Source organism: Xenopus laevis, chromosome 3L (genome assembly GCF_017654675.1).
Source record: "Xenopus laevis strain J_2021 chromosome 3L, Xenopus_laevis_v10.1, whole genome shotgun sequence".
In the NCBI taxonomy this organism is placed as follows: domain Eukaryota; kingdom Metazoa; phylum Chordata; class Amphibia; order Anura; family Pipidae; genus Xenopus; species Xenopus laevis.
Window position 1 is genome coordinate 96,796,893 of NC_054375.1, and position 24,116 is coordinate 96,821,008.

The 24,116-nt window shown below is 39.1% G+C and overlaps 1 protein-coding gene across 1 annotated transcript in view; it reads left to right on the forward strand.

Moving 5' to 3' along the window:
* tbc1d2b.L (TBC1 domain family member 2B L homeolog) overlaps positions 1–23,872 on the forward strand; it is a 37,719-nt gene extending 13,847 nt beyond the window's left edge. Inside the window, exons 4-13 of the mRNA XM_018252874.2 lie at positions 1,492–1,661; positions 3,903–4,108; positions 5,256–5,642; positions 12,767–12,877; positions 14,292–14,485; positions 15,492–15,989; positions 16,904–17,021; positions 20,513–20,698; positions 22,153–22,274; positions 23,519–23,872. Coding sequence (XP_018108363.1) covers positions 1,492–1,661; positions 3,903–4,108; positions 5,256–5,642; positions 12,767–12,877; positions 14,292–14,485; positions 15,492–15,989; positions 16,904–17,021; positions 20,513–20,698; positions 22,153–22,274; positions 23,519–23,714 — 2,188 coding nt within the window. The 3' untranslated portion in view covers positions 23,715–23,872. The remainder of the gene's footprint in view (positions 1–1,491; positions 1,662–3,902; positions 4,109–5,255; positions 5,643–12,766; positions 12,878–14,291; positions 14,486–15,491; positions 15,990–16,903; positions 17,022–20,512; positions 20,699–22,152; positions 22,275–23,518) is intronic.
* Positions 23,873–24,116: the final 244 nt, after the last annotated feature.

Sequence of the window (24,116 nt, forward strand, 5' to 3'; positions counted from 1 at the left end):
ATCCCAAATAGTGGATTCGGTGCATCCCTAGTTTACAAGGTACTGCTTCAGGTGGAAGCTTCAAAGCTCATATCAGAGCAGATATCCACCAGTTGGGAGGGTTGTGCTGTGGGTGAAGGGGTTGGCTGACCAAGTGCTGCACAATGGGGGTTGTTCCAATAGAGACGCAAGCTTTGGGATTTACCAAGCCTGCCTCTCCAACGATTAGCAGCACCTCTACCCATACTAATGTTGTACACATCGGGGGTGAGCGACTTACACAACTCCACCGATTTAGGCCCCACTGACCCTTTGGGTTATGTTCTTCTAAGGGGGCGATTTGTGTTGTATAACATTGCATGTAGTCTACTACCCCTATTACCCCTATATTTATTACTGAATAGTGTTTAAACAGAGTTTTTTGGGGTGACCTCCACTAGCATACATTTACCACTTATCTGTACCACCAGCCCACTACCCCAAGTTAATCCGTCTCCCCGGTCCTAACCATGTTTTAATTATTATTAACTTTTTTTATCTTATTTATCAGTAGTAAAAGTTAAGTTTTAATGGTGTATAAATACAAGCCTGTGGACATGCTTTGATGGGTGGGTGTAAATACATGGGTCAGTTCTTTCTCTTTCTTGTTCTCTTATCTACAAAAACTCCTAGATCCTTCTCAATTAAGGAAACTCCTAACACACTGCCATTTAGTGTATAACTTCTATTTATATAACATTGCATTTAATAATGTGAACCTCATTTTACAGTTTGCTCCAGTTTTCCAGTTTGGTCAAATCCCTCTGAACAGTGGCAGCATCTTGCATGGAACTTATAGTTCTGCACAATTTAGTATCCTCAGGAAAAATATAAACAGTGTTTTCAATGCCCACCTCCAGGTCATTAATAAACAAGTCGAAAAGCAAAGGTCCAAGTACAGACCCCTGCGGTACTCCACTAACAACACTGGTCCAATTAGAATATGTTCCATTTACCACCACTTTTTCTAATCTGTTCTTCAGCTAGTTCTCTATCCACATACAAATACAATGTTGAAGGCCAACATTCATTAATTTAACCAGTATTTATCCATTGTTGTGATTGTTTTGGTTTACAAATATGCAGAAAACCATAATACAGGGGACTAACTGTATACTAGTAATCTGATTAGCTTCCTCCCAGGAACATGGAGTAAATTCAGTTTCTCTAGTTAGCACCAGAAAAACATGGATTATTTTGGTGGTTAAACAATAAACAGAAACTATGCTCAGCAAAAGCCCTGTTCATTGAACTTGTGTTGAAAAGGTGATAAACTGCCCCTTTACTGATGGGTGGTGCTGCTATCTAAACCATTACTAATGCCTGTTTCACAGGTCTGTTACACAATATTCCAGATGTAGAAGTAGAGTTGAAGCATTTAAGTATTTAAATGTTTCCATTTGTTATATTTATTTCCCATTTAGGTTTTGCACAACCTTTGTGTTTTTGAAATTCTTGTTCTTCTTATATTAGAACCTCTATGCAACACCTTCGGCCAGGCAAAAGCGGTGACTGCAGGAAGAGTACTTTCTACACAAATGAAGAGTGGGAACTGTTGAACCCATCTCCCAAGGAGCTAGAGGAATCCCTTCTACATGTGGAAAAATGCAAACCTCCTGCAGAAGGCATCAAAGGAAGCACAGGTAAGAAACAGAAAGTTCACAAATCTTTGGATTCCACTAAGAAATACTACTAGATCTTAGCCCTATTTTTTCCAGGCTCTGTAGTTGCATTAAGATATTCTAGGTTGGACACTGTAAGATACTTACAGGTCACCTGTTACCCCAAAATTGTTTAGGTGCGGGCTAATAGAGCTTGCACTCAAGTTGGGAGAGACAATAGTTTTTTTGTTATTTAAATGTCCCTTATAAGTGCTAGGCCGCCCGCACTGGGAGGGAGCTCCTGGTTTGGATGGCCATGTTTATTGGTGCACGTGTGCATACTGAGAACTTTTTCCAATGTGTTATGCACATTGAGAGAAGTGCACATTTGTGTGAGGTCACACACATGTGCATAATGGGCAAAAGATCTGGCACTATTCTCACTACATGGCTGCCCCACACCAGGTGCTCCATCCAGGTGTGGGTGGCAAAAAATTTGGGGTGACAGGTGCCCTTTAAAAGCCAAAATTAGTATAAAAGAGGCTTTGTTGGGTCTGCTTTTTAATGTATTGTATTTAATATATTACTGTGTAATATTTGGTCACAACCTTATTGCATTTCCACTTTTTCTATAAAAATATTTGTAGTAAGATGTCAAGGATTTAAAGGGGAAGTTCAAGTTTATATTCCATTTTAGTATGTTATAGATGGACCTATTCTAAGCACCTTTTTAATTTGTCTTCATTTTTTATGGTCTTCAAATTAACCTTCCTATTCTACCATTTTTCAGCCTGTAGTTGAATATGCTTTTTGGTTGTCATTGTCACTAACCCAGACAATCAAAAGACGGACTGACCATAAGGCTTACATTTTATTGTTTTTTTTTTATTGCTTATCTTATCTCTGTTCCCTCTGCTATGTATCTCCATTGTGACTTCTAAACTCTTGCATGTTGCAAAATTCCAACAAAAATATAAATAACAAAAAAACACAAAAGTAAAACAGGGAGACTAGTTGCAGATAGTCTTAGAATACCACAGTTTGCATCATAGAGAAAGTGAATGTTATTCCTTTGCATACTCATCCACCTTGTCTGCAAGGGCATTAACAACCTGCTTGCAATGTCAAATCTCCCTAAACATTCTATGGGTACAATGCTCCCTTCCAGCCAAGACTCCAGCTCCCACAATGACCTGAAACAAGTAGAATAACAGGATCACTTAAGGCAGTGTTAAAAGCTGATTTCTAATGCATTGTTTCTGTAGTTGCACGCAATTTCACTTTTGCAATACCCTTATTTTACGTTCACAGAGGGATTGTGTAAAAGCTAGGTAAACTAAAAGTAATACCATACCAACACAAAAAATATTAATATACATAAAAACTTACCTGTAAGTCATATTGATCATTTCTCGCCAATAAGTTCGCATTTGTAAGTAATTGTTGGTTGAAGTGCCTAAACCTGACAGTTTTGCGAGCCTGACTGTCCTGGGAACTTGAGGGGATCAGATAGGCAGCGGCGGACTGGGCTGGCGGGACACCGGAAGAAAACCCGGTGGGCCCCCCAAATTTCCTATTTTTTACCACAAAAATGGTCAATTCCAGGACAGGGAGTTTTGTCAATCGGCATTAAATGTGTGCTACCACGAGTGATAAAACACCTAAAAATGCTTTCCCACAGTCAATAAAGTATCCTGCCGGTGGGAAAACATATTCTTTTGTTCGTCGCCTGAAATGGCTGTGGCTGAAATCAGTAAAACTGACTAACTGAAACTGTGGGAGTTAATTATAAACACTGGGCAAATTATCACCTGGGCAGTAACTCATGGCAACCATTCAGATGATTGCTTTCTGTGTTCAACCTGTAGCTGGCTGAAAAAAGCTAATCACTGATTGGTTGCTATTAATTCCTGCCCAGGTGCAAATTTGCCCAGTGTTTATAAATGAGCCCCACTTACTGTGTATGTGTCTAAAAGATAATTTGCTTAACTTTGGTACCAGTTAACTTTAACTAAGGTACAATGTCCAACTCTTGACAAATATTTCCAGCATATGATACACCCTTCCCCCGCTCCACTTTATACATTGTAGTTTGAGTAGCATTTTTCTATAACAATTGTTGTTACATTGTACTATTTCTTTATTGTGACAGTGTGTAAATGATTAAGAAATGTTTGCACTATGGAGCACAACTTCCTTCCTTCTTTTTTTTTTTTTTTTTCAGTTCAACAAAATGTCTATTGCTTGTGTGCTTATCTGTCACTTTTGATTGTGATCAAACAGGAATGAGTTTCCCATTTGATTTTGGGCGCATTCCCCAGAGGACAAGAAGGCCATTGCGAGAGATGATTGGTGTGAACAAAAACCGTCCAGAGTGCTTAATGGATTCCCTGCCTGTGTCTGACTCCAGGATGGAAAGTGATGTTCTAGTGAAGCATCAGAACCAGGAAGAGCTGGAGAGATTGAGGAAGGATTTATTAAGTCAGAAGGTCAGCATCTTACCGTGGTGTGGGCAGGAAATTTTATGCAGTGCCATCTTGGAGGAACAGACGAGTGAATCAGCAAAAATACTTACTTTCTTTAAGGCTGTTGCTAGGCATGTGCCAAGACAAACGTTTGAAGGGAGGTGGGTGAAAGCAAGTGGGACACAGTGTCAGCCTGCTGTGATCTGTGTCTTCATTATAAATACCATGTGAATCTGATTCTATACTAAATTAAATCCTGCTGTTACATGCAATATCCAGAGGTCACAAGAGGTAGAAATTTCACAGCTCAGCTCTGCAACCCCCCTATGTAACATCAGCAGAGAAATCTTGGCAGGACAGATGTGCTTGCTTTTGTAATTTAGGAAATTTGAGCTGGAACAAAGTCTTGTGATCTCAGTCAGATCCAGTGGAAATATCCGATGGTTAATCACGTAGCTTTTTGGGATTTGCCAGAGATGTATCTCTGCTCTCAGCTGGATTTAACAGCTTCCTTCTGGATTCTATAAATAGTTAGGACATCATGTGAGTGTTGTCTCCTGTTTTTTCTTAGGAGCAATACACACAGTGTAGAATGCTCTACAGTTCCCAGTATATCAACCAGTTGATGATGAGCTAAAAGGCCAACATTCTAATTTACTGAAAGGGGACCTGTCACCCTAAGAAATAATTGTAAATTGTGTGTGCAGCACTGATTATAGTGTGAAAGATTTGCTTCTAAACAAACACGAGGTAGTGCAACAAAGATAAATTTGGCCAAGTAAATAGCACCATATAAAATATAATAATATTTAGATTGCTTTAGTATAAACCAGTGGTATTCTGACATATTGGGTTCAAAAGTTCAAAGATTGGTTGGGTTCCATTAGCAAATAATAAGGGTTACGGACAGCATGCCTATATCGGTTATTTAGCCATAGTTATCTAGGACAGCAAGGGTTTTCACCCCAGATCTCGTGCTTATTTACCCTCAGGCTTTTTCGTCCAGGTTTATCGAGGAAAGCAAACGGCTTTTCTCCACAAATCTCACCCTAACCAGCCTCCACCATTTTTCCAGTCCCACAATTTTTGAACTATAAATAAGCAGTAATTTATACATTGGTACTTTCAGAAATTGTTTTAGCAAAGTGTTTTTTATTTTTATTTTCTCCAGGAGCTTGTCAGGCTGTTACAGCAATCCTTGAGGTCATCCCAATATGATAAATATTTTGCCAGCCCATTCTGCGATGGACTTTCTAAAGAACACTTGCATTTACTGCAGCAGAAAGACACTCAGATCCAGGAGCTGAATCATTTGCTGGAGAGGCAGATCATGGAGAAAGACCATCTGCACCAGGAGGTGGAAGAACTCAAGTGCAGCGTTAAAGAGTTAAAGGAGCAGTTCACGATGATGATGGAGACAATTCAGGCCAAAGATGAGGTTATCATGAGATTGTCAAGGCAACTAAGTGAATATGAGCAACACATTCCTTCTTCAATTGTGGCCCCAGAGATTCCCGTAGCACCTCAGAAAGACCTGGAAGAGCTAAACCGCCTCCAAGTGAGTTCAGTTGTGTTTCATGTCACTGGGGAAATATAAAAACTGGGGAGATTTTAATGGCTTTTTCTTTAATCAACTGCTATATCAAATGGAAAGTTGTGATTTCTGTCAGTCAATAGATTCCAGGACAGTTTGCAATGATTCAGAACTGCTTAGAAAGAGCTTTGGAACATATTACAAACTGTGTTGCAATACAATAAATCATGATTTTTTTTCAAAAAATACTGAAAATGTTAATGAAAGGAATAGTTACAGTAACTCAATATTTACATTTAATAGTTACATTAATCAGCCAGTGCTTCTTTAAAGAAAAAAAAACATGGCACCATGCTGCTACCCTTCCTACTTTTTTCTCATCCCTTTTCAGATTTAGACTTGTGTATGCACAGTAGAGTAAAAGTTTCAGACTTTACTGTGCATGCATAAGCATACGGGCAGGAACACACAGAGTGGATCATCTGCTTTCCTCCACCTGTGTGCAAAACACATAAAGTGATTAATAATGCCACCAGTCCTATTTAGTGCTGTAACCCCCTGTTATACAATATGAGAATATTAGAAGTCACCGTGGAGTTCCATGACCTTTATAAAACCACATTTATATTGTTATGAAACTCCTCAGTGGCTTCTACAATGCTTATATTTTACAAAAGAGAGTATATATAAGAGAGTATATATAAGGGCATTAAGACATTTTGTGCATTAAGCTACTTAAAATGCCATCCCCTTTAAACAAAGCAGGGACTGTTTGTTTATATTTTGCAATGTATTCAAGCTGGCTGGCTGTTTCAGTCATCTGTGGCCTGGTCAACCTTGCACTTATATCCTCTGATTCATTTAGAATTCTATTTCTTCAGTATATATTTTTCACAGGGACTATGTTTTATCTACAACTTGTTTTTTAAGGTTAAAACCCTTTAATTGGCCGCCACTGGGATCACCTGATTGTAGCTGGGAATGATGGAAGCTACAACATGGAGCTGACCACTGCTCCTGTATAACTATAGCAAAAATGGACTGTTGTCTCCACCACTAAACAATTTTAAACCATTAGCAGGTGAAATGAGGCTGGCACCGCAAAATTCATAGCCAAAGACAAGAGATCCTCTGAATTCATCCATTATCACTCTATTAAGGAATTTTGTGTATTAGGCTGCTAAAAAATACACTCTGCTTTGAACAAAACAGGGATTGTTTGTCCATTTATTGCAATATAGTTAAGCTGACCAACCACATAAAATGTATCTCTGTTTAAAGGGGAGGGTATTTTTAGTACAGTAGTATTCTCATTTACTAAATCCTGTAAATTGTACATTATTGTGTATAATGTATAATAATTGTATTTTTTAAGCAGGCAAAAAAAGGTTTTATTTTGTTGATGCCATTCCTGTGGTAGAGAGATATACAATTGTAAACAGAACTTTAGCTTTTTTTTGTTTACATTGCACTTCAGGACAAGGGAGCTCCAGAAGCTGCGCTTTAATGCCAGTGTCATGTGATGTTTTCAGAGCTACATATGTCAAAATTCACTTGTGCAGGCGTGAGTACATTTAGGCCTGAAAATACTGGATTTTCTGAGTTGATAAAACCTAAGAGCTCATTTTGGCAGCTAATTATTTGTGAGCTTTTTGTACAAAAACATTTTTGCATGCTTTTTAAAAACTCTGTTTGCGTTGTATCCAAGCCGATGGGTCTGTACAAGGCCTCCAAATGATCCAGAGGCCAAATGTTTGGGTCTGCTTTATTTGGTCCACCTTGCCAAATAAATACGATTTTTAACACTTCAGCTATACACGTTGTAGGTATCCTCGTATAGTCAGAAACAGAAGAGAGTGGTAAGTACGAAAGTGTATTACTTTTATGGCTATTTGCTTTAGAGGAAGTTTGCATTTTGATTTGGCATATGATTTTACAAAGAATTCCAAACTATGAGCTTTAAAAAATTTCTCTGAAGAACAACTTGACAACTCACATTGATATCTACAATGTATAATATGCGTATATAGAATGTGCATAGCTGAAGTGTTAAACACCTTTAATGCATTACATTACATTGCATTACATAATTGGCAATTGCATGTATTACATAATCAGAGCAGGGAGCTTACCATCCATCCCTGCTTCTCTATGTTGCAAGGCAAGGTTGTGAGCCCAAACCAGCCAATGCATTATTAAATAATGGCGTATCTGGTTTCTTAAAGGGGACCTGTCATCCAGACATAAAATGCTGTATAATAAAAGTCCTTTTTGAATTAAACAATTTTTTAAACAATTATTTTTTTAATTAAAACATCCATATCTGTTAACTCATTTAAAAGTCTCAGCTGTCAATCATATATTGCCTGCCCCACCTCTGTGCCTTAGGCATAAAAGCAGGGCAAGCAGTAGTGATGGGCGAATTTATTCACCAGGCGCAAATTCACGGCGAATTTGCACAATTCGCTGCCAGCGAATAAATTCGCGAAATGCCCGCGAAAATTTGCGTCAAAAACGGGCGCCGGCGTCAAAAATTCGCCCATCACTAGCAAGCAGTTACTTTCATTTTCCATTCAGCACTTCTAGATGTCACTGCTCTCCCCATATCCCACCTCCTTTCTCACCATCTAATTGTGCAGCCAGTGCTTGAACATCAGGTCCCCCATTCTGGCATATAAACAAGATTTTGGCATGACACAAAGCTTGCCTTAATAACCCACAAAATAGTACCTACCTGCTTGATGTGATTATGTAATTCCAAGACTAAAAGAAACCATATTTAAATAATTAATGTAGTGTAAATGAAGTTCATTTTGCTTCATAAAATAGGATTTGGAATTATTTCTTAGGGTGACAGGTCCCCTTTAAACCAAATGTTAGGCACCCCAAACGATTGTATTTAGTTTACTGACACCCCGGATCGGTGCTTTGGGGTTCTTCTAGCGAGCACCACAGAGTGATCCTTTTCCTGCTTCTTCACTTTTCAAATTTCCTGGGGCAGACGGATGGGCAGTAGAATGAAATAGGCAGCTTTTTCGTTAAAGTTCGGCTTTTTGCTCTACTGCACATGCACAACTGCGAGAAGGAAGAAGAAGCAGGAAAAGGATTGCTCCATGATTTTCTGCTGATTGAAGCACCAGCTCGGGGTGTCAGGTAAGTAAATACAATCACTTGGGGATGCCTAACATTTGGCACCCCCAAGTGACAAATTACTTTCTTTCTCCTTTAAGTGAAAACTATACCTTCAGAATGAATCCTTAACCAGCAGATAATGTATATTATAATAAGTGACCTATTAAAGAATCTTAGGACTCAGGACAGAGTCGTGCTGTCATTGCACAGATTTTTTAACACTTTTAGTACTGGGGAACTTTGGGTTTTACATTTCATGTGTTTAAAGTATAGGGCTCAACGTAGAACAGCGTTTAACCAGTGACCTGAAAATGTAGAGTTCCTTCATGTTTTTACATTTATAACAGTGTTATAGATTTCACAATCTCTGGCATGTCAAATTCTTTTGCTTGCTCTGAGGCATGGTATGTTTCCAATGTATCATAAGCATTGGAAAATTAGATAAGCATTGTCCAGTGTTGCATATTCAATTTCTAAGTCTGTTTAATCACATCAGTCATGAATCTTACAAGCTGTTACCTGTATTCAGTATGTGCAAAAGAATGTTACTAGACAGATTATGCAATGTGGTTTCTGCAACACCTAGTGGTAAGTAAGGAAAGCTGGCATACAAAATGCTGTGACAAAGGTAACAGTACAGCCATCTGACATGAAAATAAAAGGTAAATGTTTTTACAATATGCCTTTATTGAGCCCAATATTGCATTTATATTTAAAATATTTTTTTTTCTGTTCCTTAGGAAAAAAGGAAATCATTAAAAAACTTTGAATTGTTTGCTTAAAATGAACTCTGTGGTAGATGACCTTCCCATAGTTTGGAACTTTCTGGTATATATAGGGTTTCTGGTTAATAGTTCCCATACCTGTAAAATATAAGCAGTTCAAAATATTTGTGAAATGTCCAACATTTAAATTACTTTAATTGATATTGAGAATCAAAGCGGATTGTGCAACCTGGATAGGCTTAGTTAGTGACTTGATGGAATGCCCTTTCTCTAGTGTCTCCTAAGTATGTTTATTCGTATACTGCTGAGATGACAATAAAGTTTACTTCGACTTTGTATGGTCTCTCTGCAAGGGCTTGACATTGTTCATTTAATATGAAATCAGTATGCCCTAATGGAGAACATCAGAGTTATTTAGGCTGATGTCACACAGGGTTGATTTTGCTGGCCAAAAATCAGTCCCTTCTTCTTTGCCTGCACCTGGAACCACTGCAACGACATGTGCAGGCACCTGGATAGATTTCAGGACCAAAATGCATACTCGAGTACTTCACACAGAAATTCTTCACATGTACCTGCACCCTGGGAGACACAGTGGTTTCGGGTGCAAGTAAAGAAGAAGACTGAAGCCTGCAGCTGCACCAGGTCTGTTGTTCCCTGGCTGTGAACAGCAGTCCGGACTGAGAATTAAAATAGGCCCTGGCATTTCAGTTACACAGAGGCCCAAACAGCCCCCACCAGCCCACTAATTACTGACTTTCTATGGGACCTTATAGCAGCCCCTCTGGCATTTGCCAGAACCCACAGATTGCCAGTCCGGGCCTGCCACACGCACATTGCTTCCACAAGGTGCTGAATACAGGGTAAGGTACGTGGTGTATGGTGGTGACTTGAGGGGTTGTGCACCAGCTCGTAGAAGCTGATCCTCAGCCTGAGTTTTTCCCACAGGCTAAGAATCAACCCTGTGTGGCATTTAATAGAGACCTGCAATGTTCAGGAGTATAGTTTCCCTTTAATTTCATTTGCAGTATTTAACTATATGCTCTAGTCAACCAAAAAATGTTGTTGTTTTTCTTTAGGCCTTGTAGTTAAAATACGTTATTAGGTGTCATGGATGAGTAAGAGAGAGAGAGAGGTGAGTTCTGAGAAATAAAAAGCTGGTTCATTTTACTGAAGCATGTGGTGTAGTGTTTTGTGTGAGTGGCCACTAATCATCTGTAGATTTTAGGGATACACTAAATGAAGCATTTTGTGTGCTGAATAGATGACCAGAAATAACGACTTTTTCTATGTTTGACCATTTTTCTAATATTGATGTGTAAAGTGTCATTTTTCACCTTCTTAGCAGTTCTGGGGGGTCGCCGACCCTGTCAACTGTTCTAAATTGATACATTTAGTTGATACATTTCTTATCTTTGTCCCTACTGAGCAGAATCTCTGGGTTTCATTACAGGCAGCTGTTAGACTTGATACAATAGTCGATAATGTACTAAACTGGGGAAAAGAGACGGGAGCGCTCCAACCCCCTGCGTATGTTTAATTCAATATATTGGAAGCCTTCTCTCTTCAGCGGTTATTTTTACGTTCTTAAAAACTTGCTCACCGCTATTCTAAAATGGTTCGGGTGCACTTGCCCCGAACCCTCCGCTTTTAACTTTCCAATGCAGTAAGTTGTGGGTCACTCACCGCTCCTGTTTGGTGGCCCGGGTGCTGCGCCCCGAACCCTCAGCATGGGGGAGACATCAAGACTTGGAAATCGGCAGTTTGGCATGCACTCAGCAGGACTCCAGACAGCGGTAAAATATCACTTTACTTTATTACACAAACATCTATCGTCCTAACGCGTTTCGTGTGTCACCACACGTAATCATGGCATCAAATAACAATTACATTCACATGGGTTAAAAAGCATTGGAAGTTTTCGTCATCTAAGACGTACTTCCTCCTTGAGAACTATTAACTATTTCCAAGCTTTTTGTTGTGTTTTAAAGATTTGTTGTTCACTAAAAAAGATTCATACAAATTGTTTTCTTAAAATGGAATCTATATTTCTCAACTCTACCAATGTTGTATATTATATTTTAATGTATCAATGCATACTTTTTTTATAGTCGATAATACCCCAGAGATGCTGCTGAGAAATGTATCAACTAAATGTTGCAAAATTGTAACAGTTCAGAATCTGCACCTGAATTACTGAGCTGTCAGACTCAAACACCAGAGACACGAACATTCAACTTTAAACTTAGATTTTGGAAAAACAGTAAAAAACATAATGGAAAGTAATTGAAAAAAGTCTTTATTTCTGGGGAATAATCTAAAAACAACTGAACTGAAAAAAGTGTTCGGAAGGTGAACAACCCCTTTAAAGTCACTGGAGTTTTAAGGCATTGGACAACTGAAGACAACATTTTTTTCATTCTGCACAGATTCATTATAGAAGTGAGGGTTAGGATTCAGTCATTTGACTGAATATAAAAAAGATTGATTTAGTGCATCCCTACTGGTGGTAATATGTTTGTCACGACCGGCACCCGATACCAGAACAAATGCCAAGCACCCTGGTCTCGGCTCGGCTTCACCAGTAGTGTGACCACCGTTGGGCTTCGGGAGGAGCCCTCAGCTTACTTGGGTGCCACCTGGAATTAACGAGAGGTGCAAGGCGAGATGTTCTGGCTGGCGAAGGGGCACGGCTGTTGGCAAAGTCTTTTTGGGCCAAAGGTCACGGTACAAAAGGATTAGGCAGAAGGATGGTCAGACAGGCTGGGTCAAGGCAGGCGGATATCAGAATCGTCAGGCAGGCAAGGGTCAAACCGGGTTGTCAATCAAGGGGTTAAGCAGGAAGAGTTGTCGTAGGCAGGCAAGGGTCAGGATACAGAGTTCAGAGTAGTCAGGATACAGGCAGGGTCAAACACGGATAATCAAGATACAGAATACAGGAACAGATACACTAGGCTCAGAAACCACTTAGAAACAAAGTTCTATCACGGGCACTGGCTGGGAGTATGAATGGGCCTTAAATACCTTCAAATTTCGCGCCAAAACGTGCGCCAATGCGTGCTGGCGTAATCACGCCAGCACGCCTGTACCTTTTTAGAAATCAAGATGGCGATGGATCCGCGCCGATGGCGCGGCGGGCGACCCCGCCGCACAGGTAATATTATTACAATGTTAAGGCATGCAGTAAACTTTAACAAGAAATTCCTTGTTAAAGAAGATTTTCTAATGAAATAATTGCAACACAAATTACAGGCTAAATTAATGACACGCATCTCCTTTATTTCACCACAGGACAGTCTGCAAGGTTACAAAGCACAAAATAAATTTCTCAACAAAGAAATACTGGAACTTTCTGCTTTGCGAAGAAACTCTGAAAGACGTGAGAGAGAAATGGAAGCAAGGGTGAGCTCTGACAACTTTCCACTTAGTGGGCCTGTATTCTGACACATTAGGGAGAAGTCACAAAAGTGGTGATATTGAGACGAAAAAAGTGGTGATAGATTTCCCACCATATTAACAAACCTCCATCTACACCTCTGTAACTTTGTCTTTTAAACAGTCAGTGCACAACATTTTAAACATCATTTTACTGACAATGTTCCTGCCTTTAGCACTAAACCTCAGGTGAATCAGGTGATTCTCAATGTTACATCTTGTATGAATGATCACTGCCACGTTGACCAATATGCAGAACACATACTTTGTGCTTTGTGCCCAGTCTGTCAGATGATGAATGCAGTACCATATACATTATGTTATAATCATTAGGCATTAATGAAGTAAAACCTCCCGGAAGTTGTTTTTTTCAATTTTAGTGCTACTGCACAGATCCTTAGGCCCGAATTTCCAGTTTGGCCATCCCTAGGCCACAGGGTCCCGGCTCCTACTTGCCCTCGCGAGCAGAAGCATGCACCAGTTCCTGTTAAGTTCCCTGCAAGTCCCCATTGCTGCTTAGAAATAAGCTACTTTTATATATAAAAAAAAAAAAATATATATATATATATATATATATATATATATATATATTATAAACTATATATATAAATATTTTTTTTTCTAGTTTAGTCTAAAGAAAACAAGGCTTGTACCCTGACAATAGACTGTTAATCCCTATAAATATGCTAATGACTCCCCCCCATACTGCACCTAAAAGTGGGGTTAATGGAGATTGGGGGAAGCAATACAGAGCTGGGAGAAAATGTCATTTAAAATGTTGTTTTTCTTCTCCATTTTTGCCATTTTAACAACATATTCACAAAAGTGTCTGTAAACTGTTTTTCTTTGAAAAGTGGCGATTGAGTCTATATTTTGGTGGATTTATGTCTGTCAATATGATTATATTTACAACCATTTTGTAACACATCCAATGGCATATCTATAGAGGAAGCAGACCCCGCAGTCACAGGGGGGCCCGGGGAAAAGGGGGGCCTGGGGAAAAGGGGGGCCTGTTTCAAATCCCCCTTTTTCTTTTAATTGACAAGCTTGTGCCTGTGCGAGCACGTGGCTGGGGAATTTGGGGTTGCGGACAGGCGCAAGCAGAAGCACCTATGCTTAAAACATACACTTAAATTTATATGTCTTCTCCTCCCCTGTGGATAATACAACACCCCCAGCACATGATTAAATACCTTATGTGTATGACACACACAGGGAGGAATTAGCTCTACACTGTAAAGCCCAGCTGGTCTTATACAACAGTTGCTTAAAGACTTGTATCCTAGTTAGCCATAAAGAGAGAATGCTGTATTGTTCATTTTAACCAGTGTTATTCGCATTAACCAGGCTCAGTGCAATATCAATGACTTTTCCCCCTCAGTATTCCAACCTAGAGGCCAAAATGTGCCAGATTGAGAGCAAGTATCTTGTCCTCCTTCAAGAAATGAAGACCCCGGTGTGTTCAGATGGCCCAGGAACAGCTCGAGAATTTGTGAATCAGTTACTAGAGGATGCACTAAAGGTGGAGAATGCTGAGCAGCCCGAGCAGACATTTGTGAAACCTCAGACAGTTAGGTATGAAATATTCACCTATAAATAAGCCAAAAAGCTCTGGTTTACAACTAAAATGGTACCTGAAAATTGAAAATAAATTTATAATAAAAATATGACAGTATATAGATCCAGTATGTGGACCACCACATGAGGATAATTTGACCTAGTATGATTTGGCAACTTTATAATCATAAACTTATAATGTTCACTGTCCAAATTTTTTTTAGTTCAGTTGTTTTCACATCACCAGAAATAGACTTTTTTTCAATTACTTTCTATTTCTATAGAATCCATGATCATTATCAACTAGTAACTTAGTTTGTGGTCCTACACTTCTAGTTAATGTAACCCCTTATTTTGTATAGTTTGCATGCTTTTTAAACACTGTGTGTAGTAGAACTCTGCACTTCTATTTTTACATTTTACACAGAAAAATTATTATGAAGAGTAAGTAGATTGCTGTGTTTTGGCAAAGTATTATTTATTTACTTGTTTGTTTTGGTATTATTTCTCCCAGCTGACCTCTGACTGTCATTAGTGGAAAATATACTAAACATGAATCCAAAGAGAATAGAACAGTCAATGATTTGAACTTTACTGCTTTAAATTTATACAATTCATTCTGAGGGGCATATTTATTTGAGATCAAAGGGTTAATTTATATTTTCCCTTCATTATCATTACTTTTCTGGCATTCAAGAAAATGTTAAAGTGGCATAAATCAGAAATTTGCTAATGGCAACAGTTGTATTTCTAGTGCCTAGTCTAGTTACTGTTTATCTCAGTCTTTATACCCAAGAATTCTTTATTTTAAGAAAAGTATCGATGCCTTATTGACTATACAATCCATACATAAAGTCTTATTTCTTGCCTTTAGCCAATTAAGGCATATACAGGTAGCAATAGCTGTTATACTTTGGGTAACCGTAAATAGTTCCAATTTATGTGCAAATTGCCAAGGGTTGTAGATTTGAGAATAAGCAGTTGCAAACTGCCAAGTTAAATGTATCTTATTCAATTTACACAGCAAATATGACATCCATGGTTTCCTGATTCTGCCAGAGGATGATGAAGAGGAGGAGAAACTGGTAGCCAAAGTAAGAGCACTGGACCTGAAGACATTATCACTCACTGAAAATCAGGAGATTTCTAATGTGGTCAAATGGGACAATTATTTTGCTAGCACAGTGAACCGTGAGATGGCACGATCGCCAGAATTGAAAGCTCTTGTTCGTAATGGAATTCCCCATGAACATCGCTCTAGGATGTGGAAGTGGTTTACTAACCTGCACATAAAGAAACTGAAGGACGAAACAGCTCCTGGATATTTCCAGAGTCTGCTCCAGAATTCACTAGAGAAGCAGAACCCTGCATCCAAACAAATTGAACTTGACCTCATGAGGACTCTACCTAACAACAAGCACTACACCTCACCAACTGCAGAGGGCATCCAGAAGCTCCGTAATGTTCTGCTAGCCTATTCCTGGAGAAATCCAGATATTGGCTATTGCCAGGGAATAAATCGGTAAGTTGTGTTTCTCTCCCTGTCCTTTTATCTGGTTTATGGTAGTATGCACCTTCTTTTGGGATCCTAATTCAACCAGACTCTATTTCATAAAACCATTTATCATGGTCAAACTTACTATTAACTAGCCAGCAAACTCGTTCTACATTAGTAATTCATTTACCACATTATTAAAAAGCCAAAAACTGTACTGTTGTTGTTGTTGTACCTTGTTGCAGTTCTACTATTAACCCGAGATCTTTAAAACATGAAGGAGGAAATTGTATATTATGATCTAGCAAATACACCATGTACTAATTAAAAAGGCTAATCCAGTGAAAAAGCACTACTCTGATAGGGTTGTGCACCCTAAAATCCATTTTTTACTGCTCCCCCAGCTCCATATTGATCACCTCAACATAGAAATTAACCGCCCCAAATTCTACACTACAATATAGTGGCCTGTATTTGCTCCCAAATGCTTCTAAAAACCCCTAATGAAGAAGCATCGGATTTGATGCCCCATGGGACATCCTGTGCCTAAAACATATTGGCATTGGTTATTCTACCAAAGGAACCTTATTTGTCTGTACCATCTGTATTTTCTCATATAAGTGGAAACTACACTGATCACATTGAAAACCTCATCCATAGACCCTAATGAAACCATGCCAACTGCTGGCAAATCATCATGAAAAAACTGTAGAATGCCAGCTTGGCTTTACTAAGCATTATGATTTACACTAAGCTTATCTCTCCTTCTATGTATAAAGACTTTACACTGCCAGAAGTATAGCCTTCATGTACAGGTGTGTGTGATTGTGCCATATTTGTGATTTTCTGTGCTCGTAACCTGTACTATACCTGTGCTTAATCCAACTCTCACCTAGAATATGTGTGCATTCTTTGTAAGATGATCATCTCTGTATGTTTAGGCTGGCAGCCATCGCTCTTCTGTATCTTGATCAGGAAGATGCCTTTTGGTGTCTGGTTACCATCGTAGAGGTGTTCATGCCACGTGATTATTACACCAAAACCCTTCTAGGTTCACAGGTAACTGGCATAAGCAAGTGTATGTTTCTGTACATTTGTTCATATTTAATGCCCTATAAATAATGAAATAGTTTGGGAACCCCTCTCAGCCTGCATAATAATTTACTCCACTTCCAACAAAAAAGATAACAGTGGTATGTCTTTCATTTCCCAGTTATGTACTGGGTGTTTTCTGAACAATGATTTTTAGTGAAGCAGTATTCAGTCGCATGAATTTGCTAATTTGAATGCATATAACTGCTCAATACTGTTAAATGTCAAAATCAAACTGGTTGGATTATGAACTGCATAGGCAGGTGTGTCCAATCATGAGAAAAGGTATTTAAGGTGGCCAATTACAAGTTGTGCTTCTGTTTGAGGATTCCATGGTGTCATTCTTCAGAGGAGAGTCAAAGCACTGAAAATATCCGAAAAAAAACAAAGATTGTTCAGTATCATGGTTTAGGGAAAGGCTACAAAAATATATCTCAGAGGTTTAAACTGTCAGTTTCAACTGTAAGGAAAGGAATCAAGAAATGGAACCCCTCTCAGCCTGCATAATAATTTACTTCAAGAAATCAAGAAATGGAAGGCCACAGGCACAGTTGCTGTAAAACCCAGGTCTCGCAGGCCAAGAAAAATACAGGAGCGGCATATGCGGAGGATTGTGAGAATGGTTACAGACAACCCAATGATCACCTACAAAGACCTGCAAGAACATCTTGCTGCAGAAGGTGTATCTGTACATCGTTCTACAATTCTGCACAATTTGCACAAAGAACATCTGTATTTCAGGGTGATGAGAAAGAAGCCCTTTCTGCCACAAACAGAGTCGCTGGTTGTATGCAAAAGCTCATTTAGACAAGCCACAGTCATTTTGGAACAAAGTACTTTGGATTGATGAGACAAAAGTTTAGTTATTTCGTATAACAAAAAACTATTTGCATGGCGGACGAAGAACACCGCATTCCAAAAAAAACACCTGCTACCTACTGTCAAATTTGGTGAAGGTTCCATCATGCTGTGGGGCTGTGGGGCTAGTTCAGGGACTGGGGCCCTTGTTAAAGTCGAGGGTCAGATGAATTCAAACCAATATCAACAAATTCTTCAGGATAATGTTCAAGCACCAGTCAGAAAGTTGAAGTTACGCAGGGGTTGGATATTCCAACAAGACAATTACCCTAAACACACTTCGAAATCTACAAAGGCATTTATGCAGAGGGAGAAGTACAATATCCTGGAATGGCCGTCACAGTCCCCTGACTTGAATGTCATGGAAAATCTATGGGATTATTTAAAGCAGGCTGTCCATGCTCAGCAGCCATCAAATTTAACTGAACTGGAGAGATTTTATATGGACGAATGGTCAAATATTCCGCCATTCAGAATCCAGACACTCATCAAAGGCAATAGGAGGCGTCTAAAGCAAAAGGAGGCTCAACTAAGTATTGATGTAATATCTCTGTTGGGTGCCCAAATTTATTCACCTGTCTAATTTTGTTATGACGCATATTGCAAATTTTCTGTTAATCCAATAAACTTTGTCACTGCTGAGATACTTCTGTTTCCATAAGGCATGTTATATATTAAAAGGATGTTGCTACTTTGAAAGCTCAGCGAATGATAAACAGAACTACAAAGAAATAAGAGGGGTTCCCAAACTTTTTCATATGACTGTATGTATATCTCTCCTGTATATTAACTTTAGAAAAATAAATAGAAATATTAATTGTTTAATTATTTAAATGTTTATGTTGGTAAAACAAAAGGGAAAATTGCAATCCATATGCTTTGCAATCAGTATAATTAACTTTTTCCATTAAGTAAATCTAGTATGTTTATCACAGCCTGGGAACTCACCTTGTCAATGCTTAGAATAGACAGACACTGGCTTTGACAGCTAAAATATATAGTCAGCAAAATAGATTGGTTAACATACAGGGTCAATTGTTTTAGTTAACATCAAATTGTATTTGCTACTAAACACCAAGAAGGTCAGTGGGCACCAGATAAGGGGTAATTGTCAAAATGGTAGGAAGTATAGGGGAGGTTAACATATATTAAAGAGGAACTGCAATTGCAATTTTTTCTTGCATTGTTGTGATTATTTAATTGATCTGCTTTAGCCTTGCATACACTCCTGGTGCAAACTAATCACACATGCTGTAGGTCAAAGTCTGTTAACAGGAGCAGGTGTTTGTACCAGGTGAAACTGTGAGGGAAGGGGCATTACCTCGGCTCAGTGAAAGGTACCCTGGGCTGACACTCCTTTTCTTCAAAAAGAGCACCAGCTTCGGTTATTGTTCACTGAGCCCATGGTAAAAGGTAAGCAACTAGGGGTGCCTAATGATTGGCAACCTTCAGTGATCTTACCTTTTCTTTTCCTTTAAAGGGGTGGTTCACCTTTAAGTAAACTTTTAGTATATTATAAGCAACTTTTCATTTGGCCTCAATTTTTTCTTTTTTATAGTTTATGAATTATGTGCCTTTATCTTCTGACTCTTTCCAGTTTCAAATGGGGGTCAGTGACCCCATCTAAAAAAACAGATGTTTTTAAGGCTACAATTGTATTGCTATTGCTACTAGTGATGGGCGAATTTATTCGCCAGGCGCGAATTCGCGGCGAATTTGCGCGATTCGCGGCAGGTGAATAAATTCGCGAAACGCCAGCGAAAATTCGCCGTAAAAATTCGCCGGCGTCAAAATTTTTTTTTCGAAAAAACGGGCGCCGGCGTCAAAAACGGGCGCCGGCATCGGAAAAACTGGACCAGCGTCAAAAACGGGCGCCGGCGTCAAAAACGAGACGCCGGCGCCGTTTCGCGAAACGGCGCAAATTCGCCCATCACTAATTGCTACTTTTTATTCTGGCCCTCTCCTGTCCTTGTTCCTGTCTCTGATTCAAATCATTGCATGGTTGCAAGTGTAACCAGATTACTGAAATTGCAAACTGGAGAGCTGATGAATGTGAAGCTAAATAACTCAAAACCCAAACATATTTAAAAATGAAAACCAAGTTAATTTAAAGGTGAACAACCCCTGTAACATTCACTACAGTTTGAACATTTTTAATAATAGCTGTGGAAGTTCTCTTTCACTACAGAAACAGGGAGAGAGATTTACAAATATGGATCAAACTGAGAAAATAGCATCCTTTTCCTAGAACCATGGCAGGGGATTTGTCACCCACCTTAAATCTGCAATATCGCAGGAGACCCATTTCCTGAAAATATCATCTCCTTCTCTAACATTTGAATCGATGCAAGTAAATCACATTACGCAACAATTCCTCTTAATCATGGGAAAATGCCATCTTTCCATTTTCCTGCACTGAAGGCAAATCCTAGCAAGTAATGTGATTTACTTGCAGCGATTCAAATGTCAGAGAAGTGGACAGTTTTCTAAAGATTTGTTGCCCTCATGTGGCAAATCTCCTTCGTCATTATCCTTACAGTTGAATTTCTGGTTGTGCAGACATAAAAAGTTAACCTAATGGTTTCTCCTTTTGCCTATAGGTTGATCAGCGTGTGTTCAAGGACTTGATGAATGAGAAGTTGCCCCGTCTCGGTGCTCACTTTGAGCAGTATAAAGTGGATTATACTTTGATTACATTTAACTGGTTCCTTGTGGTGTTTGTGGACAGTGTGGTCAGTGACATCTTGTTCAGGATATGGGACTCCTTACTGTATGAGGGGTCAAAGGTAAGGATTAAATCTGGCTGAAACTATCGGCTAAATTCCTACTCACAAATTAAATTCTGTACTGTTCTCTGACCATGGGGTGTCATTTGGGAGAACAGTGGTGATCGAAATTTTTTACACCATTGGAATATGCCACCACTTTTGCTAAATAGGAATTAACTAATTTACGACAAACCTTGATCCCATCCCATTAAAAATGAATGCAGACCTTCACACTGACTGCTTTCCCAGAATGTGCAGGAGAGCCAGCGGCACTTTGTACTTTACGATGGCAGCTAATCAGCAGACCTGGAAACTGCACCCTAACTTTGCTTTTTTTATATAGTCTTTTTAATTATATGCCTTCTTCTCCTGACTCTTTCCAGCTTTTAAATGGGGGTTACTGATCCCATCTAAAAAGCAAATGCTCTGTAAGGCTACAAGTTTATTGTTATTGTTACTTTTATTACTCATTTTTTTATTCAGGCCTCTCCTGCAGAGCTGCTGAAAAAAAGCTAAATAACTCAAAAACAGCAAGTAATAAAAAATGAAAACCAACTGCAAATCTCACTCTCTACATCATACTAAAAGTTAACTCAAAGGGAAACCACCCCTTTAATGGAGTAATGTATGCAAGTGACTGTCTACACTGGGCTACATGTTTTTATGCAGGGTGTCTTTATTTTATTGTGTACGGTGCCCTTTCATTTATGCATGTCACTGATTCTTTACCATTGCTAGACAGCATTATACATTTCAGGCTAAATATTCTCAATCTGATTTCCTGTTTAGCATGCGTAAAATTAACCACACATTGTTTTTCAGTTCTCTTTTCTAAAATGAGTCCAGTTGTATTTCCAGATAATAAACTGAAACCCCTATGAATCACGTGCCGGAGTGCTGCAAGCGTGCATGCTCTAAAATCTCGCCCTGCCCAGCCACCCATGATAACCGTTATTGTGGCTCTGGTGGGCCCCAAGGGTAGTTACCCCTGCACCCCTGGTAGTTACGACATTGTTTTTACGTTCATTTACAGATGGTGGAATTTGTTTTTAATCACACTGAATAGCTCCATTTTATCTATCCGTTTTGAAGAAAATAATTGAGGGAAACCTGTGGCCAAAGACCTGTAGCCTACTCTTTAATTATGCTCACATTTCAATTCTTATCAAAGAAATTGTGCCCAAATGCTGTAAATTCCCCTATACTGGTCCTGCCACAGATATTTTTAATTATAGTTCCCTTCACTGTGTAGTGCAGCAGCAGATAGGGAGTTAGCAGCTGGATATACCCTAAGGTGCTCTGAATACATCAAGTAAATATTAGTTATTTGGAAGCGGCTGTAGGAATAAATGGACTGAAATTGGTTGCAGTTGTGGTGGTTGCCTCCCCCGGTAGTTACGCCACTGAGTATTACATATGTTTTTCAAAAGTAAACACTTTTTGTTTCTCAATGGTATACCTTTTAAATCTAGGTGATCTTCCGCTTTGCACTGGGATTATTTAAGTACAAAGAAGAAGAGATACTAAAGCGACAAGATTCAATGTCCATTTTTACATACTTGCGCTATTTTAGTCGGACAATCCTTGATGCACGGTGAGTACAATCAGTAGCCATCTGCAGTGAGACATGTCCTGTTATTCAGTGTCGGGCCAAGTAGTATTGGTGCACATCTGCTCTGCCCTATCCTCTTGGTCCGCAGTACTATGATTGCAATGGAAGATTTATCAAAATGCAAGATCAGAGCTCACAAAAAAATTCATTCACTTTCTATTCATTCGTATGGGATTTTCAAAAGCATCTAATGGTAAACTCTAACTTTCATCTGTTGATAAATACTGTACCATTCTAAAAAGCCTATAGGAATGAATAGAAAGAGGATACATTTTTCTGCAATGAACTCTAATCATGTATTTTTATAAAGCTGCCCTAAGTGTATTAAAACACATAAAAACATCAGAACATCTTTTTTTTGGCTGTTTATGTGTCTGTTTATAATGGGTCCTTCTCTAGATAAAGTAGTTATTTACAAATCATGGTTTTTGCATTCGTTTGAAATATGAATTCTTAGGGGCAAATTCACTAAGCGCCGAAGCGCCTAACGCTAGCGTGAATTCGCTAGCGTTGGGCATATTCGTTACATCGCAAATTCACTAACGGATGCTGGCGTAACTTCGCTAGTGTTACTTCGCATCCTTACGCCTGGCAAATTTGCGCAACGGATGTAACTATGCAAATTCACTAACGCGCGCATTGTTCTGAACGCTACCGTTTACGCTAGACTTCCTTCGTCACCTCAGACCAGGCGAAGCGCAATAGAGTAGATAGGGATTGCTTCAAAAAAAGTTACAAATTTTTCTAAGTCCCAAAAACGCTGGCGTTTTTTCTTTATTATGGGTGATAGGCTGAAAAAGATCGAAAAAATTTTTGGGGCTCCCCTCCTTCCCCCCTACATTTCCTAACTCATGGCAACTTAACTATACAGTGGGCACATGTGTAGGGCAAAATAAAAATGTTATTTGCTGTTTTGAAGGTTTCCCAGGCTTGTGTAGTTCTGCTACATATTCCTCCATTGTAACTTGAATTTGGCGCGTATGCAAATTAACCATCGCTAGCGTAACTTCGCTTTGCTTGGCGAATTAATGCCAGCGCAACTTCGAAACCTTACGCTACCCCTGAGCGCAACTTCGGATTTTAGTGAATGTCCCACTTAGTGTAATGTAATAATGTAATTTCAGATTTTCAGATTTGTACCGTGCTCCGTTCCTCTACATTGATTTTGGAATAGAAGAGATATCACTGTATAAATGAGATACTAATATTGTTTCTTTTTATCTCAGGAAGCTCTGTAATATTGCATTTGTGGACATGAATCCATTCCCTCTGCGCCAGATCCGCAACAGACGCACGTACCATTTGGAAAAGGTTCGCCTGGAGCTGTCAGAGCTGGAAGCCATTCGTGCAGACTTTATACGTGAGCGGGAGACCAACGCAGAGAGGCGCGATCTTATAAGCGATGATGAAGAGGACAGCTAAGCAACAAATGCATAAATTAAAATTCTCTCCCTTTCTGTGTGTATTCCTGAGGCGGCTTTGGAAATAACGCTGAGCGTATTTCTAAGAGACTTGCTCCTTCTCCCGGAGGGTTTCTTCTCAAAGTAAATCTGATGCTTCTCATAAGTGTTTTTAAAAACTGAAAAATGCAATGTGATTTTCCTCTCCAAAATCAGTATTCAACATTTCATTAGAAAGCAGCCTAAAATGACTCTGAATGTACTCTTATGATGTGATTTTCAGAAGCACAGCACATATACTGTACCATGAAAATACTGTTTATGTTTCCAGTCTGAGCACCGTTTCATACATGGAGTCTTGGATTCAGAAGCACAGTGCTGCACTTGTTGTTTTTACTTTCCTTAATAATACATAATTCAATAA